General features: G+C 37.9%; 1 protein-coding gene across 1 annotated transcript in view; it reads left to right on the top strand.

Annotated features, from left to right (window-relative positions):
* DCUN1D4 (defective in cullin neddylation 1 domain containing 4) overlaps positions 1 to 16,623 on the top strand; it is a 97,191-nt gene extending 80,568 nt beyond the window's left edge. The window contains exons 8-10 of the mRNA XM_007955708.2: positions 14,128 to 14,232; positions 16,373 to 16,475; positions 16,568 to 16,623. Of these exons, the coding sequence (XP_007953899.1) occupies positions 14,128 to 14,232; positions 16,373 to 16,475; positions 16,568 to 16,623 (264 nt within the window). The remainder of the gene's footprint in view (positions 1 to 14,127; positions 14,233 to 16,372; positions 16,476 to 16,567) is intronic.
* The last annotated feature ends 1,573 nt before the right edge of the window (positions 16,624 to 18,196 follow it).

Genomic DNA, 18,196 nt, shown 5'->3' with positions numbered 1-18,196 from the left:
TTGGCAAATGAAGCACTTTTCTGTAATGATGAGTTGCAGCTACCATATTTGGTCATTACTTAATTACCAAATAGATTCAGTCCAGCTAAAGTGTGCTCTAATAAGAGTTTGTTAGTGAATCCTTTCCTTTTTTGACTCTCTGGTAAGTTTTAATATGTTGCATTTTTATTTGCATTCAGTTCAAAATATTTTCCACTTGCCCTTTGTGGTTTCTTTTTTTGATTTCATTGCTTTTTAAAAGTATGTTGTTTGTTGTCCATGTGTTTGCATATTTTCTAGATATCTCTCTATAATTGATAACTAAATTCTATTATGTTTAGAGAACATAACCTGTATAATTTCCACCTACTTAAATTTATGGAGACTTGACTTATGGTCCAGAATGTGGTCTGCTGTGATTATTTTAGGTACACTTGAAAAGAGTGAATATTCTTCTCTTGTTTGCAGGAGAGTTCCATAAATATCAGTTAGGTCCTTATCGATTGTCTTATCTCCTTGTTCTATCAATTACTGAGAGAGGAATGGGGAACTCTCCAACTGTTTATTTCTCCTGTGCCTTCTGTCATTTCTTGCTTATGTATTTTGAAGCTCTGATGCTAGGTTTGTACACATTGAGTATTATAATGCCCTCTTGATGGATTCAGTATGCAGTGTCTCTCTCTATCCCTGGTAATAATACCTTTTTCTGAAGTCTACCTTGTTTTATATAGAGCCACTCCAGCTTTCTTTTAATTAAAGCCTGCATGGAGTATCTCTTCCCATCCTTTTACTTTTAACCTATTTGTGTCTTTGTATTTAAAGTGGTTTTTTTTGGTACACAACATATAGTTGGGTCTCATAATATCTGTCTTAATTCAAACCAAAAAACCAAGACTACTGCCATTGAGTCAATTCCAACTCATGGCAACCTCCACTGGATTTCCAAGGCTATAAATCTTTACTAAAGTTGATTGCCCCATCTTCCTCCCACAGAGTAGCTGGCAGGTTTGAACTGTCAACCTTCTGGTTAGCAACCAAATGTCTTATGCACTGCATCACCAGAGTAAACCATTTACATTTATTATAATTATTAATACAGTTAGGTTTATATTTCCTATCTTGCTTTTTTTTTTGTTCCTCTTTGTCTCATCTGCAGTTCTTTTTTTCTCTTCTCATCTCTCTTTTGAATTGAAGTTGTTTTTTGTGTTTTCTTAAGTGATTTATTTCCACTAATGACTTCCTAGCTATATCTCTGGGTTTTTTTGGTTTTTTTTAGTGGTTGCTGTGTTGTTGTTGTTGTTATGTGTTGTTGAGTTGGACCTGACTCATAGCGACCCCTCCTTGGGTTTCCAAGGCAGTATCACTACGGAAGTAGATTGCCCCATCTTCCTTCCGAGGAGTGGCTGGTGGGTTTGAACCACCAACCTTCTGGTTAGCAGTCAAGTGCCTTTAGGCACTACGATGCTACCAGAACGCCCTAGTGGTTGCGGTAGGCTTTGCTAAAAAAATTAAATAAAACAGAGATATAGCTAATAAGTCAAAGAGCTCTGGTGGCATGGTGCTGAAAGCATTTGACCGCTAACCAGAAAGTTGGCAGTTCACGGCCACCAGCTGCTCCACAGAAGGAAGAATGGGGCAGTCTACTTCCATAAAAATTTACCAACTCATAAACCCAGAAGGGGTTGCTTTGAGTCAGAATTGACTCGATGGTAGTGAGTTTGGTTTTTTTGGATCTAGGCTTTACAGTATACATCTTTAAATTTTCACAATCTGTCTTCAAAATAATATTATACTATTTTATGTATGCTGCAAGAACCTTTGACAACAGTGTACTTGCACTGTTCTCCCCATCTTTTATACTATGGTTGTCATAGATGTGACTTCTGTATATGCTATAAATCTCACAAAGAATTTTTATCATTTTTCACATGATATAAAAAAATCTTTTTAGGAGATTAAAATGTGTAGGAAAAAATGTCTTTTATATTTACCCAAATAGTTATCGTTTCTGTGTTCTTTATTCCTTTGGTTGGATCCAGTTTTCCACATGGTATCGTTAAAATTTCCTTTTCACGTTTCACATTGAGCATATCTGCTAGGGAAATTCTCTAAGTTTTTATTTTGCTTTTAGTTTAGAAGGATATTTCTCTGGGTAAACATTTCTAGATTGTCACTTTATTCTTTCAGTTGTTTAAATGATGTCTCTCGTTTGTCTTCTGTCTTATTGTAGTTTTTGATCAGTCTGATGTCATGCTTATATCTTTTTTTCTTTTAATGTCCTTTTTTTTCTTTTTTCTGACTGCTTTTATTCTCTTTTCTAACAGGTTGACTTTGATATGCTTTGGCATAATTTCCCTTGTTTATTCTGCTTGAAGTTTATTGACAATTTTGGATTCTAGTTTACATTAAATTTGGAAAATTTTCAGCTGTTGTTTTGTCAAGTCCTTTTTCTGTTTCTCCTTTGTTCTTCTTCTGGCACTACAGCTAACATCTGTCAGCCAGCTTGATGTTATCCTACAGTCATTGATGATGTGTTCATTCTTATGTCCCTCTCTGTTTCATTTTAGATAGCTTCTGTTACTATATCTTTGAATTTACTAATATTTTCTTCTACAGTATCTAATCTGCTGTCAATCTGAGTCAGTACATTTTTCACTTCAGATACTGTATTTTTCATCTCTGGAAGTTCATTTTGGATCTCTTTATTTCTTCCATTTCTCTTGTCTTTGTGATGTATTTGTCTACCTTTTTGAACATCTACAACATAGATATTTTTATAATCTCCTAGTTCTGTCATATTTTCCAGCTTCTTTGCATGCCTGGTAGTTTGGGGTTTTTTTAATTAGATGTTGGATATTGTTGATTTAACTTTGTTGGTTGTTTGATTTTGTTATATTCCTTTAAATAGTGTTGGCTTTCTTTTCTGGTGCATAAAATTACCTGGAATCAGTTTGATCCTTTGAAACAAGGTTAAGGTTTACCCAAAGCCCTGTATGAGGGGGCACTCTCCACTCTGACTATTGGGAATACAGATTATTCCCAGCAGATCACAGTCCTGTGCTGCAATGTGTAAAAATCATCATTTCATATATTTTGTCCAATTCTCTGGTTGTCTGAAGTGAAAGGATATATCCAGTCTCCCATTCCCTCCCCCCTCTTTGTTTCCAATCTTTTTTTTTCCTACTACTTTTTATATTTAAAACTCTTTGCAGTAATAGTTTGCAATTAAGATAGCAGTCCTTTTAAAATCATACTTTTAATGGAAATTAAGTTTTATTATAAAACTGTAATATCCTATATATTATATCCCAAATAACAGTGACATGTATTAAATATCCTGAATTATACTACATTATACCAGGAAATAAGCTATAATACTATACCAGAAAAATGATAAAATGGTTCCTTTAACATCTCTCCACAGAGATTGCAGTTTCAAGAGTGTGACAGTTTGTTTCCTTACCTTCGAACCTTGTTGTTGTTATGTACCGTCGAGTTGTCTCCAACGCACAATGACCTTTTGTACAACAGAACAAATCACTGCCCAGTCCTGTGCCAGCCTCACGATCCCTGCTATACCTGAGCCTATCGCTGCAACCACTGTGTCAATCCATCTTGTTGAGGGCCTTCCCCTCTTTTGTTGACCCTCCACTTTACCAAGCATGACATCCTTCTCCAGAGAATGGCCCTTCTGACAACCTGACCAAAGTAGGTGAGACGAAGTCTGGCCATTCTTGCTTCCAAGGAGCATACCGGCTGCAACTTCTCCCAGGGAAGATATGTTAGTTCTTTTAGCAGTCCACAGTACTTTCAGCATTCTTCTCCAACACCACAACTTGAAAGCATCAACTCTTCTTTGATCTTCCTTATTCATTGTCTAGCTCTCACATGCATATGAGGTGATTGAAAATACCATGGCTTGTGTTAGGTGCATCTTAGTATTGATGGAGATATCTTTGCTTTTCAGCGCTTGAAGGAGGTCTTTTGCAGCAGATCTGCCCAATGCAATATATCTTTTGATGTCTTGACTGCTGCTTCCATTGGTGTTGAATGTAGAACCAAGTAATGTGAAGTCTTTGACAACTTCAATCTTTTCTCCATCTATTGTGATTCTGCTTATTGGTCCAGTAGTGAGGATTTTCGTTTTCTTTATATTGAAGTGTAATCCATACTGCAGACTGTAGTCTAATCTTTATCAGTAAGTACTTCAAGTCATCCTCACTTTCAGCAAGCAGAGTTGTGTTGTCTGTGTATCTCAGGTTGTTAGTAAGCTTTCCTCCAATCCTGATGCCATGTTCTTCTTCATGTAGTCCAGCTTCTTGGATTATTTGCTCAGCATACAGATTGAGTAAGTATGGTGAAAGGATATAACCCTGATGCATTCCCTTCCTGATTTTGAACCATGCAGTATCCCCTTGTTCTGTTCAAACGACAGCCTCCTGGTCAAGGTACAGGTTCTCCATGAATACAATTAAGTGTTCTGGAATTCCCATTCTTCTCAATGTTATCCATAATTTGTTATGATCCACACAATTGAATGCCTTTGCATAGTCAAAAAAACACAAGTAGACATCTTTCTGGTATTCTTTGCTTTGAGCCAAGATCCATCTAACATCAGCTTTGATATCCCTCGCTCCACATTCCCTTCTGAATCCAGCTTGCATTTCTGGAAGTTCTTGTAATCGATTAAAAATAGTATTTGACTGTAAAGTTGTGTTATTTTTCTTTTTTTTTTTTTTTTTTAACTTGAACTGAGTCGTAGTTTCACGGATGTCATAGAGTCATAGGAGTTTAGAGCTTAAAGAAACCTTATGAGGCCATCAGGTCTAGCCTTGTCATCATGCAGATGATGAAACTGAAAGCCAGAGACAGGAGGGGGCAGGCTGAGGACCCAGGCTTCTGCCCCTGGCGAACAGACTAATGCCCTCTCCACAGAGCCACACCACCTTTCCTAACTATCACTGTTCTATGGCATCTTGTTAGAGGAAGAGAAACCTGATGCCATCAAGTGAATTCCAACTCATAGAGACCCTATAAGGCAGAGTAGAATTGCTGCATAGGGTTTCTAGCCTTTACAGAAGTCACTGACAAATCTTTCTCCCATGGAGCATCTGGTGAGCTCGAACCACTGACTTTTTAGTTAGCAGCCCAGCACTTAACCACTATGCCACTCAGGCTCCCTTGGAGGAAGGTGGTAGGGTATAAATACATAAACTGTAGCCAGTTCTCTTATACAAATGGAATTTTATCTCAGTATTTTTACATATATATTTTTTCCCAATGAAAATTTTATTTTTTATAAAAGCAAATCTTATCTTGGTTACTTTAAATATAATAGCCATTTCCTCCTTTATTCCTCCTTTTCAAAAGGCCTACTGCAAAACAATAAGATTAGATAAAGAGATTGGCATAAAGGAGTAAATAATTTTTCCACAGATCTGAAAAGAGTTATTAAATATCAGTAAATTTTTTTCTTCATCCTTTGTGGCAGCTATTATGCTGAAAGCCATGAAGAGAGTTGCCCCTTGAAATTTTGAGAAGGGGTTGGAATAAGCAAAGCATTGATCAGCAGCAGCCTTGAGGGCTCACTGGGACTACAGACCATGAATTTACAGGGATGCTGTTCTCTGTAACAGTAGGATTTTTTCTAGCATGGAGTCCCAGCCTTGATGCAGGAAAAAAGAGATTAATACAGTGGGACAGATTCAGAGTGGGCTGAGCGGGTAGAAGGGAGTGGAGATGTACTATCCCAGAGGAACTAAGGTGATTCTGGGTAGAACTGGGAAGGGAGTGACACTAGAGAGAAGCCTCTAGAAGGCGGAAGAGGGTCAGAGCGGATGGTCTCTCTGGGAGGAAAAGTCTTCATATTCTTACTGGAAAAATAAACCTTGAAAAAGTTGTAGTTGGTCAACTGATTTTTGACAAAGAAGTGCTGAGTCATTTGATGGGGAAAGAAGAGTCTCTTCAATAAATGCTGCTGGGAAAATTGGATTTCTACATTCAGAAAAGTAGAATAGGACTGATGCCCACACTGTACACCAAAACAAATTCTAAATGGATTAAGGACCTAAATATACAAAATAAAACCATAAAGAAAAAGCAGGGGCAGCACTGCCAAATGTAGCTTTTAACAATGTGTTACCATATGATTTTTTTTTAAGCACAAATAGCAAAAGACAAACAAATAGGACCTCATAGAAATTAGAAACTTTTGCTCATCAAAAGCTTTTACCAAAAAAGTGAACAGACAAGGTACTGACTAGAAGAATATCTTCAGAAGCCATATATCTAATGAGATCTTAGTAAACAAAATACATATAAAATTTTGATAACGAAAAAACAAACAACCCAGTCATAGAATGGGCAAAGGACTTGACTAGACATTTCACCAAAGAAAAAATAGACGTTTCAACAAAGGACATTCATATGGCCACCAAACATGCAAAGATGCTCAGTGTCATCAGAGAGATGCAAATCAAAATCACAGACTGATAACCATTTCACTCCCACTAGCATGGCCAAGATTTAAAAAAGAAAGAAAGAAAATAACACATGTTGGCGAGAATGTGGGGAAATTAAAAATCTTACCCATTGCTGGTAGGAATGCAAAATGGTACAACTGTTGTGGAAATGGTGTGGTGGTTCCTCAAAAAATTATGTCACCCAGCAGTTCCACTCCTAGTAGAATTCCATTCCAAAAAACTTGACAGCAGAGAATCAGAAAGAGGCTTGTGTGCTAGTGTTCATTGTAGCACTGTTCACAGTAGCCAAAAGGGGGAAAGAACCTAAATGCCCAGCAGTAGACGAGTGGATAAACAAGATGTGATACATGCATACAGTGGAATACTCCTGGCTGGTAGGAGAGGTCTTGATACATTTTTCAATATGGATGGAGCTGGAAGACATTTATGCTGAGTGAAATAAGTCAGTCACAGAAGGACAAATATCATGTGACATTTATTTAAAAAAAAAAAAAGACAAATTATGGAAGAGTTTATTAGTGGTTACTACGGGTGGGAAGAAGGAGGAAGTGGGGAAAGGAGGAGTTGCACAGGCATTTGTAATTACTGGCAATAAATGGTACATCTTTAAAAGGCTGAATTGGCAAAAGTTGTATGATAGATAAATTTACAACAGTGGCACAAGAGTAGCTGCTAAAGCTGATTATGTATGCCAAAAACTTCATGGGATTTAGTTTCTTGGCTTGGAGCTTTGAGGTCATGGTTTCATGGGACATCTCAGATAATTGGCCTAATAATGTATTTAATGCTTCTGTTCTACCTTCCACTTCAGTGGATAGTGCATGGGGTATTAAAAGATTGCAAGTGGCTGTCCAGGGCACAACAATTGGAACAGAGGAAGGAGAGTCAGGAGTAGGAGAGAATGTGGAATGTGTGACTAATTGCTTTCATGAATAACTGCCTCCTTTGCCCTGAGACCAGAGGAATTGGATGATGCCCAGCTACCATTACTGAATATTTGGATTAAAGATTCTGTAAGTCCTGATCAAAAGAGAAAAAATGCAAAACAGAATTTCAGATGCTTTTGGACTGATTTTCTGAAGCCATGAAAGTTGAATGAATCCTTGAATCTATTGCCATGAGATAATCTTTAAGCCTTAAGCCAAAAATATCCCTTGAAGAGATCTTAAAAACAAACAATAGTTTAGCTTAACAAGTGAAAAGATACCTGCTTTGAGCAAAGAACTCTATATATTAGATCAAATTGGCACCAGCAACTCAAAAGATTAGATAGGAACCTTAGGAGGCAATGCATTTATGTTAAAGGTGGGGGGACAGCTCAGAATAGGAGCGTGAAAATGGTTACACAATTCAAAGAATGTAATCACTATCACTAAATGGTACATGAGGAAACTGTTGAATTGGTATGTTTTACTGTGTATATTCTCAACAATAAAATAATCCTCGGAAGGAAGGTTGGGCAATCTACTTCTGCAGTGATTCCACCTCAGAAACCCAAGGAGGGGTCACTATGAGTCAAGTCCGACTCAGTGGCACATAACAACAACAACATACTTAAAAAAAAAAAAAAAAAAAAAAGCAGCAGCTGTAATGGAGAGTTTTGTGGCAGGAGAAGACACCAGTGGGACTTTTTTTTTTTTTTTTTTTTTTTTAGGTATGTTTATTTTAATTTGGAAGTAATCTTGTTGCAGGTAGTTTCTTACAAGTTTTCCTGCATTCAGAGTCTTGATATGCTTACTTTTCTGGTGAAAAGTAAGTAATCAACTGCTTTTATTTAACATATGAAGAGATATTTCAGGAAGATGCAAGAGGTAACACAAATTAAAACTATTATGTGTTTCTCGTCTAAGTAAAACAATAGCTAAGTCATTTCCATTGAAGCTGGGAATGATTATGGATGTTATTCATAGAATTTGCTAAAGAACACTTTTCTTGGCCTTGTGTTAAGCATCCTCTGTTACGAAATTTCTCCTGAGATCTAACCTAGATCTGTTGCTACCATTTGGATTCACTTATAACTTGAATCAGTTTCTCACTTCTTTACCAATATATTTGCTTAGTTTCCTTCTCACTACCCCACCAGCGCATGTGCACACACAACATACACACACACACGCACACACCCCTCTCTTTTTTCCTCATATTTTCATTGTAAATTACGAAGAAAAGAGTGTGAGTCTAGATGAGAGCATGAATATGTGGTTGTCTGATCACAGTTCCGTTACTGTGAAAATCTTAGCCATTTTATCTTTAATATTCGTCTTTGGTTATTGAAGGGGCACTCTGGTACCATAATGCCTAAGGCATTTGACTGCTAATGAATGAAAGGCTGGTGGTTCAAACCTACCAGCCACTCCCCGGAAGGAAGATTGGGCAATCTACTTCCCTAGTGATACTGCCTTGGAAACCCAGGGAGGGGTCGCTAGGAGTCGAATTGACTCAATGGCAATGAGTTGAATGAACAGTGGCACAGGCTTGCTCAGCAGTTACTAGTGAAGTTATTTGGACTATATGTCTCTTAATACTTAAAACACTTCTACTTCTCAGTCAAGTATTAACAATGCACAGTGAAGACCACAGGCTTGGGCTCAGACTGCCTGAATCACGTCCCAGCTCTACCATTTGTTGTCGTTGTTGGTAGGTGCCAGCAAGTTTGCTCTGACTCATAGCAACCCTACGTACAACAGAACGAAACACTGCCCAGTCCTGTGCCAACCTCATGATCCCTACTATACTTGAGCCCATTGTTGCAGCCACTATGTCAATCCGTCTTGTTGAAGGCCTTCCTGTTCTTCAGTGACCCTCCGCTTTACCAAGCATGGTATCCTTCTCCAGGGAATGGTTCCTTCTGACAACATGACCAAAGTACATGAGACCAAGTCTGGCCATTCTCACTTCCATGAAGCATTCTAGCTGTACTTCTTCCAGGACAGATTTGTTAGTTCTTTTGGCAGTCCGTGGTACTTTCAGTATTCTTCACCAATACCACAAGTCAAAAGCATCAACACTTCTTCAGTCTTCCTTGTTCCTTGTCCAGCTCTACCATTTATTGACAGTTATTTAATTACCCTGTGCCCAGTCTCCTTATTGGTAAATTAGATATAATAATAGTGCCTATCATAATAGGATTATTGTATTAAATGAGTTTAAGTATAGAACATGTAGAATAATTCCTGGCTCAGAGTATATTCATTCTCAATAAAACTTAATCATAAAATATGAATAGTTGAATCATTCTTCACTGCATTATGTAGGTGTCCATAAACCTGAAGCTTCAAATGATGGCTTTGTGTTCTGAGAGAAGTGATAAAATGACAAGGAAAGGCTGACTGTTGGGCTTGTTTTTGGTTTTGTTTTTCCTTTTTGTTTTAAAGGCAATGTGAAGAGTTGAGCTTAATTAAGTAATTGCTTTGCAAACATTGTTATCTGTGAATTAACTAATGCTGACCAAGTTCTGAAAGCATAATCATTTCACATTCGCTTTTCCCGATGGAATGACACTCTTGGGTTTCCTGACTTTCTGCATTTTCAAATGCACTTTTTAAAAAAATCTCCTATTCAGAAAACTGATTTGCTAGTTCCTTCACTGAACCACGGTGTTTAAGAGTTGAGTTCTTTGGAGTGCTTTATCTTCAGTTCTTTTACATTGGTAGCTGTGTTAAAGAGCCTCTTCTTTTTGTCCATTCCCGTGGTTGCAAATGAAGTGATATATGTCACAGTCTTCCACTTAGGCTTTTTGATTTCACGTACCAACCTCTGTCTTGAGTGTCACTCTTAACATGTGTAAATCATGGATGTTTATGCATTGTTTCTTGCTTCCCAACAAGTCTCTTGGAGATCTTTGGGATTTTTTTTCCTCTGTTGTAAATATTTTCCTTTATAATTTTAATAAATCAGAGTTTCTATTCACATACAACTCCTGAGCTATTGGGAATAGACCATCTGAAACAGTTGGGGACCTCTGATACAGCATATTGAACCTCCATGTTTGAATACTCTTTTGTAATGCCATGTTTACTTGTTGGTTAACTACCTAATTGTCTTGTTTACAGTTGTTGTTTCATAAGTCATGCATGTAACTTAAGAGAAAAAAGATGGTCACTTTTCACATCTTATAGGAAGGCCTATACTGAACAGTTTCACGTAAACAAATTTCTATATAGAGAGACTTCAAATCAGGCCTTAATACTTTGTTCTTCTCTACTGTATATTACCTGTCACTAGTGTTTTGCTAGGAGGAGCCCTGATAGCATAGTGCCTAAGGCACTTGACTACTAACCAGAAGGCTGGCAGTTCAAACCCACCAGCCACTCCTAGGAAGGAAGGTTGGCCAATCTACTTCCGTAGTGATACTGCCTCGGAAACCCAAGGAGGGGTTGCTGTGAGTTGGGTCCAACTCGATAGCGCATAACAACAGTCTTTTGCTTGTGGTGTTGTTGTTATGTGCTGTCGAGTCGGTCTTTTGCTTAGTGGATGCATTTATGCTCTGTGAAAAATATAATTTCTTGGAATTTTTAGAGTAAGATCTTTTGGTTTTGAAATTATATTATTAGAGGTCTGATCTTGTTCTGTAACTGCTGTTTCAATTTATATTTAAGGAGGAAAATAAGGTTGATTCTGGTTGTGAACTATGGGTGTGGGTGGGTACATCTTTGTTGTATAGTACCTGTTCAGTTGTTCACTTCTTATTTGAAAATTAAACAAAATTAATTTTCTATTATTTTAAATTAAAGTTTTTGAAATACATACCCATTCATCTTGGGGCAAGAGATGGGCAGGGAAGAAAGTTTCCATTTCATTCTCCTAAAACTTGAGTGGGCCTTCTGGGGATGGGGATGGTGGATGACCCTTTCACAAGCTGTCCCAAGGTATTTTCTGCTGAGATTCCAACCTCAGGACACAGAAATTGATTGGTCTGCCCCTGTTTCTTGGTACTCCATGGGTAGAAGGTCACAGGAGCAGTTGGTGTTGACAGTTTACTATTTAATCCCCTGCAAGGAGCTTCTGAATGTCTTTGCTATACTCCTTGAATTTGTTAAGATGATAATTTAAAAAAAAAAAAAATGTCCATAATGTTGATGGCTACCTGATAGCATCCTGGGAGATTTGTTTCATTTTTAATTGGGGACCCTTTTGCAGAGAATGCCATCAGGGCCATTGTCAGGGAGCCATCTGAGAGTGTCTCTGTTTTGATACACAGTACATGTTTGCTGTGGTGTTTTTCCATTGTGTTGTTCCCAGGAATTTTGAGTGTTTCTGGTTTTGTTCATCTGCACTTAGCCTCAAGTTCGCCCACAGGCATTGTTGGTTATCAGTGAGATGCCGCTGTTCAGATGTGAGTGCATCTATAATATCTTTCTCTTGTTTGCTAGGCAGAAGATGGTGTTAGTGATTGCGAGCTGCTGTCTGGCACCCTTGCAGAGCAGGAGTAAGTGAGTGCTGTTCAGCTTTCCAACTCTGTGAGTCTGATGCCTTTCCTCCATATTTTGGCATCACTGCCAAACACATGCATTGAGATCCTTCATGATCATCAGTTTGTTGGATGAGTATATTGTTGCAGAGTCTGTCCAGGTCCTTTGTACCCTTTCATTTATTTATTTTCTCACCTTAGTGTATGTCCATTGTGATGGGGACATAGGCATTGATGATGTTGAAAGAAGGCACAATGTGTTTATCAAGGCAAGATTAGGTGCAGTGAATGATCACAAACTCCACAGAGAGAGAGAGCTTTTCCGGGCAACTGTGTCATCAGCCAAGTGCTGCAGGGCCATTTGTTCATCGAATGGAGTTTGGTCCAGTTCTGCAGGGCCACCTGTGTTTCTCAACAGTTGACTCATTTTTCTTTTGGATTGCTTCAGAGTGTAGTATGCTGTTGCTGTCTGCCACACGGATGATACAGGGTAAGAGGAAGTTTTCCATTTGCTTACACAGTGCATTTTAGAAGTGTAAGCCCTTGAAATGCAACAAAACAGTGAGGTTTAGTTGATGGAAGGTGGGCTATCTCTAAAGTACTCTTTGTTGTATCATCCTCTTCTCCATTGGGAGTGAGTGCTGCAGCCTTGAGCAGCATGCTATACCTGGCCAAGGGACAAGCATACAGAACACTGTAGAAAGATGGCCCCACTTGTTTGCATGGAACTGTGGAATTCCTACCTTCACCCCCACCCACAGTCTTAAATTGTGTGGCCTATAACAAAGAAGGTGATGTGGAACCATGTAGCAGGGTCTGTTTGTGAGAGGTTGTTAAGTTTTATGACTAGGACCAAAAGATAAACCCATTGCATGTCTTCCTTAGCAAGTTTCCGTTTCTGTATCTTCATCTACCTTGTTTGCTGTTGTTGAGTGAGGCCCTTACATTTGCTGTATTGTTTAAGTCCCACATTTTTAGATTTAGTGTCATGACTAGAAATTCTTTTGTGTACTAAAGAGCATCTTCACTGTTGGAGCCCCGGAGGAAACATTTCTTTTTTAGGAATTATGTGTAGCTGCATATATGGCTGACAATGGTAGTGACAACCATCGTTCCTTGACTTGGTGACCATTTATGTTCCACCCAAAATGGCATAGTCAGGCATGTTCTCCCTTTTTAGAAAAGCACTTCTGCAAATTACCACATGGAGTTAAGATACCATATGGAGGCTAGCTTTGGGTGTGTAAGATTACCACTAAGCCTTTGAAATGCAGCAAAACAGTGCCAAACCCCTAGTCCTTTCCATAGAAACTGCCCACTTAGAGTTCCAGAATGAAAACCTGTCCTGAAGTAGATCACCCCATCTTCCTTCTGCAGAGTGGCTGGTGGGTTTGAACCACCAGCTTCTAGTTAGCAGTCAAATGCCATAGGCAACTATGCCAGCAGAGCTCCTTTTGTGACAAAGATAGGAATGAGAAATTAAGATCTTTCAGTGCAACTATAGTGGGAACAAACTTAGTCTTCCCATACTCAGGTTTGTGTACTATTTCTTTTCTGATTTCCCTGTGGAATGTTGTTCACTTAGCTATTAGTCAGGACTGTGTACTAGGAGATTCACATGTAACAAATTTAAGGTAAGGAGGCCTGTAGAGGTAGGCACACTAGTTTCACAGAGTGGGTGGGTGAGTGCATCCTCTTTTTAGGAGAGACTCTCCAGAGCGCCAACATTTTATTTGGAGCCAAATGTAGTTCCAACATATTTAGGTATAAGAGTAATATTTACTAATGCAATAAAATTATTGAAAAGTGACTCTTATTAAGGAAATTTAACTCTTAAGCATAGAAATTGAAACTTTTAAGCTCCATTTAGTTAAGTTATGGGCTTTGGGGTCGACAATTATGATTTTGATAACTATCATAAATGTCAAGCAAGCAATTGAATGAGTGAGAGATTTTTGTTTATTCCATGAAGTAATTGTGGATACTGCTACTACATAACTAATTGGTTTTGTGTTAGGGTGATCTTCATTGATAGGGATCTTTCTCACAGTGAATTTAAAGAGTATCCAAAATGAGGAGGCCTTCCATTGTTGTTTGATAACCTCTCCTTCCCCAGCCTTATCTCAATTCAGGGTTTTTATGGTATATAAATGAGCTGTTTACTAATTTGTTGTTGATGTTAAATACAAAATTTAGATTACTGAAATTTATTATTTGAAGGCATCCAGCTCATCCTTGTTTTTGTTTATTAAACAGGAAAAGGACCAGCGCAGCCTAGACATAAACACTGCCAAATGCATGTTGGGACTGTTACTAGGAAAGATCTGGCCCCTTTTTCCAGTTTTTCACCAATTCTTAGAGGTACCAAATTGTTAAATTATGAAATGCATGTTTGATTGCTTAGAACTAATCAAATGTATTTGTTTAACCATATTATATAGCTTTTGTTTTCTGTGTTTTTCTGCTTGTAGGAATTATGGTAACATAATGATCAGGCAGCAGCTCCCTGTTTGCTGAGTGTGTCTGTGTATGTGTGGAATGTTGTGTTGCATCACACCATGTTACAATGGCATCAGAAACAGCCACAGCTCTGTCCTTTCCGTCTTTTCCTGTCCTTTCTCGTTGCCATTTTAAGAGCTTTACTTCTGTTGAAATTTACTGCTCTTTATAGCAATAGATGTAATATTCTTTTGTGGCTTTAGATTAATTTCTGTTTTTATTAAGCAAAAGTTAAAAACCAAAAAGCCATCTGCCTACTTACTGACATTATTATAGGGTATTACAAGTTTGTAATTTACTCTAAATGACTCCAGGTGACTTGGAAACCTTAGATCAATTTAAATATTAGGCAAAATGGCAGTATATCTTTCAGCTTACTAACTTTTCTTCAGATCTGTATTAGAAACAGTCCAGTACTTCATTCTATCATGGTTGGTTAGTTGTTCGCTTTAAGCATTGGCGATCAGAAGTTTGGAGCCACTGGTTTTTGGCAGCTGGTTTTGATGAAATGTAACACTGGAAGTATCTCACATGTGAGTTTTATTCACTTGGGTTGTCATATGTGGCATCCTTGTTGCCCTCCTATCCCATACCTTTTGTAAAAAATGTCCTTTGCTTGCAAGGATGAACATGATAGCCCTACCTTGACTCTAGCTTCACTCTTGAAATAATATTTCTTATCATTTATTTTAAGTAATGGTCTAGAAAAAAACTCAACCACTACGATTCTTTGAGGACTGTTATCAGAACTTGCTTTTAAGATTACTAACTAGGACTTCTCAGAAAAGGTATAAAAACTAGTTTTAATTTAACAAGTATTTATTTAGATGACAGTCCACATCTAAAAATGAACTGCTCTAAAACTAATACTTCGGACAACCCCATGAGCTAAATTAGCTCTACTGAAAATAAATCAGAGTAGGTTCTTGTTTTCAGAGAGTCCAGCAGAATTTGCAGTAAAGGGCTCCATAGCTCAGAGGCCTTGCCTTGACAAAATCTGACTTTGCATAATTCCAAGAGTGTCATCAGCTGTTTCATTTACTGGTTTTTGCTTTTTATTGCTGAGAAAATTAAACTTGTAATCTGTGCTTTGTTCTCTTTCTCTCTCTTGCTTTCTGATTACTTATATTCGTTTGCATTTTTCTCTTAAAAAGGGGGTGGTAATCCTTTAGTTTCTTGAGTTCAGCTTTTCTGTGTTTGCATCCTGAAAACCATTGGCTCAGCTCTCTTTGCTTTTAAAATACTTGTATTGTTTTAGTATGTTCCTGATCTTAGTGATGGGGGTATAAACGTGGTTGGTTTTGAATTTTATTTTTAAATCTTTATGTAGGGATGCTATGTTTTAAAATAGATGTTGCATATTTCTTCTAAGAGGAATAGGAAAACTACCTGTGGGAATAACTAGTTCTGATTAGATTCAAGTTTTTTAATTATTAGAACGGCATTTTTGTTTTTCAATGGCAAGAGCTCCTGGTTCTGAAACCGCTTGCACCACTTAGTAATTTCTTATCAAATGACCAACTACCATATTTACCTGAAGCTGGCAACTCGGCAGTGAGCAGTGCTGATCACGTCAGGGATTATTAACGGGAGCTGCCCTTTATTTAGCACTTAATTTGTGCCAGACACCGAATGAAGTGCTTTATATAAATGACCGCTTTTAATCCTTTTAACCTCTCTATGAAGTAGGTATTATCCCCATTTTATACGTAAAAGCTTTTGCAGCCTGAAGATTTCACTTTTAGGGATAAAAAAAAAAAAACCTGTTTCTCTGATATGCTTGCCATTTTATTTGAGTCCCCATAAAATTTGTGGAATCAAACATTGCCAGCTTAAATTCTGCTCTTGCTCTCTCCTTTGTCTTCCTCACTGAACGCTTAACACACCTCCAATGGGAAGTTAAACTTACGTGAACTTGATTAAGTTGATTAACACAGATATGGAACTCTCCTGTTTGTTGCTTTTAAGTGTCAGTAATTCATTCTACTTCTCCCTCCATCAGCAATCAAAATACAAAGTTATTAACAAAGACCAGTGGTGCAACGTGCTGGAGTTCAGCAGAACAATTAATCTTGACCTCAGCAACTACGACGAAGATGGAGCATGTAAGTACTGACGCCGGGTGTCACTCACGCCTCCCCGACCTCCTACTGCTCAGGAAGAGCTCATAGCCATGGTGCTTTTTCTCTCTCTCCAGGGCCGGTTTTGTTGGACGAGTTCGTGGAATGGTATAAAGACAAACAGATGTCATAGGACTTTATGCATAGCAGCGAGAGAGTCACTGTTACCACAGTTCTGTCAACCATTAGCCATAAATTGCTGTTTGTATCAAAGCGCATGCTGCTTTTCTTGCACTGTCTCCCTTTTGCAGGGACGTTTTGGTGTTTGCTGTTGACTGGGCCAGCTCTGCTTGCTGTGTGGCATTGTTCTCTTGGAAGGCTGCTCTGCAGTTTTTATTTACACTACAGATTGGTGAATTTGCCGGCGTCCTCACTGTGATCATGTGTATATTGCTGTTTAAATTTTGTATATGTGTATAAAAAAGAAGAAGCTTCACCTAGAGATTATTTCTGCAAAAATGTATTGTAAAACTAATTTTGTGGCATATTTCTAGTCCCTTTTTTCAAATGAACCTGTTATATTTTATTTGGTCTCAAATGTAGCATTTCAGAAAGCAAGATAAAGCAGCTGTTTCCAGAACTATTGCCAGAATTAACCTTATTGCTTAAAAAGCCAATGTTTGGAAGGAGGAGGGAGTTAAAACTTTTCAGCAGCATATGCCAAATGTCATTTGATTTACTTCACGGAAGTAGCATTTGAAAATGATAGAAGTTATGATTATTGGAACATAGACATGTCCCATACTACAAATCATTTCCACCATCCACTATGCGAGGGATAGTTTTAGGTTTTGTGGGTTTTTTTTTTTTTGTAATGTTAAAACTACAGTAGTTTGGATATAGTACAAATGAACAAATTAAAATTGCGCCTTTTTTTTTTTAAACGGGGTTTAAATTCTAAACTTTCTTTAGTGGTTTTTGTTTTGTTTTATCCCTTTTGCATTCTTATAGTCCGTGTTTGGTCTGCTATTGCTTTCTGTGCCATTCTAAGGAAAATGTATCTTGCCTCCTCCATGAAAACCTAATGGTTTGCTGGCAATTTATAACTGCAGAGCACTTTTAGTTGTGGCTTGAATTTTTAGTTAAACTTTCATGATATCTAATTTTCTAGGGTTTTTTTTGGGGGGGTATACCATAAGTGAGAAGCTTTTGGTTTTTGTTAAGGACTTTCCTTTTTGGTTTTCTTGTGCTAGGCTTTTCCTGGCAGAATGTCCATTGCAGGCAGTGGGCACGGAAGCACCAGCAGTGAGTTAAATCTAATACACAGTAGGACCTTTCCTGGAGGGGCCGCTCGTCGTTACCTGAGTGTTTGTGCAGAAAGATTATAGCCATTATTTATGTGGATGAGGAAATGAGTAAGCAGGATGGTATTTTTAGGCTTATAAAATGTGTGTCTACTTTTTTTGTTTGTTGGCCTTATCCTTCTTTAGGAGATCAATAGATAGCATGTTTTCCCCCAACTATCTGGTGCTATTGAATGACTATTTCAGTCCCTAAAGTTTTGTGAAAACACAAAAATCTAATGATTTCACCAAGTAAGAAGCTATTATGCATCTGAATACTTTGAACAAGTGAATGCTGTAATTGTGAGCAGGATCCATGATTGAACATACAATGATTACGAGAGGTTTGGGTCATTTAAAAATCTGCCCAAAAAGTCCGTTAGATGAAATGTGAACCCTTGAGTAAGCACATAGACAGAGATA

This window comes from Orycteropus afer, unplaced genomic scaffold, assembly GCF_000298275.1.
Source record: "Orycteropus afer afer isolate SDZICR_OR568_19922 unplaced genomic scaffold, OryAfe1.0 scaffold00532, whole genome shotgun sequence".
Lineage (NCBI taxonomy): Eukaryota > Metazoa > Chordata > Mammalia > Tubulidentata > Orycteropodidae > Orycteropus > Orycteropus afer.
Note: the sequence above shows the minus strand (reverse complement) of the source record. Positions and strands in the feature narration are given on the sequence as shown.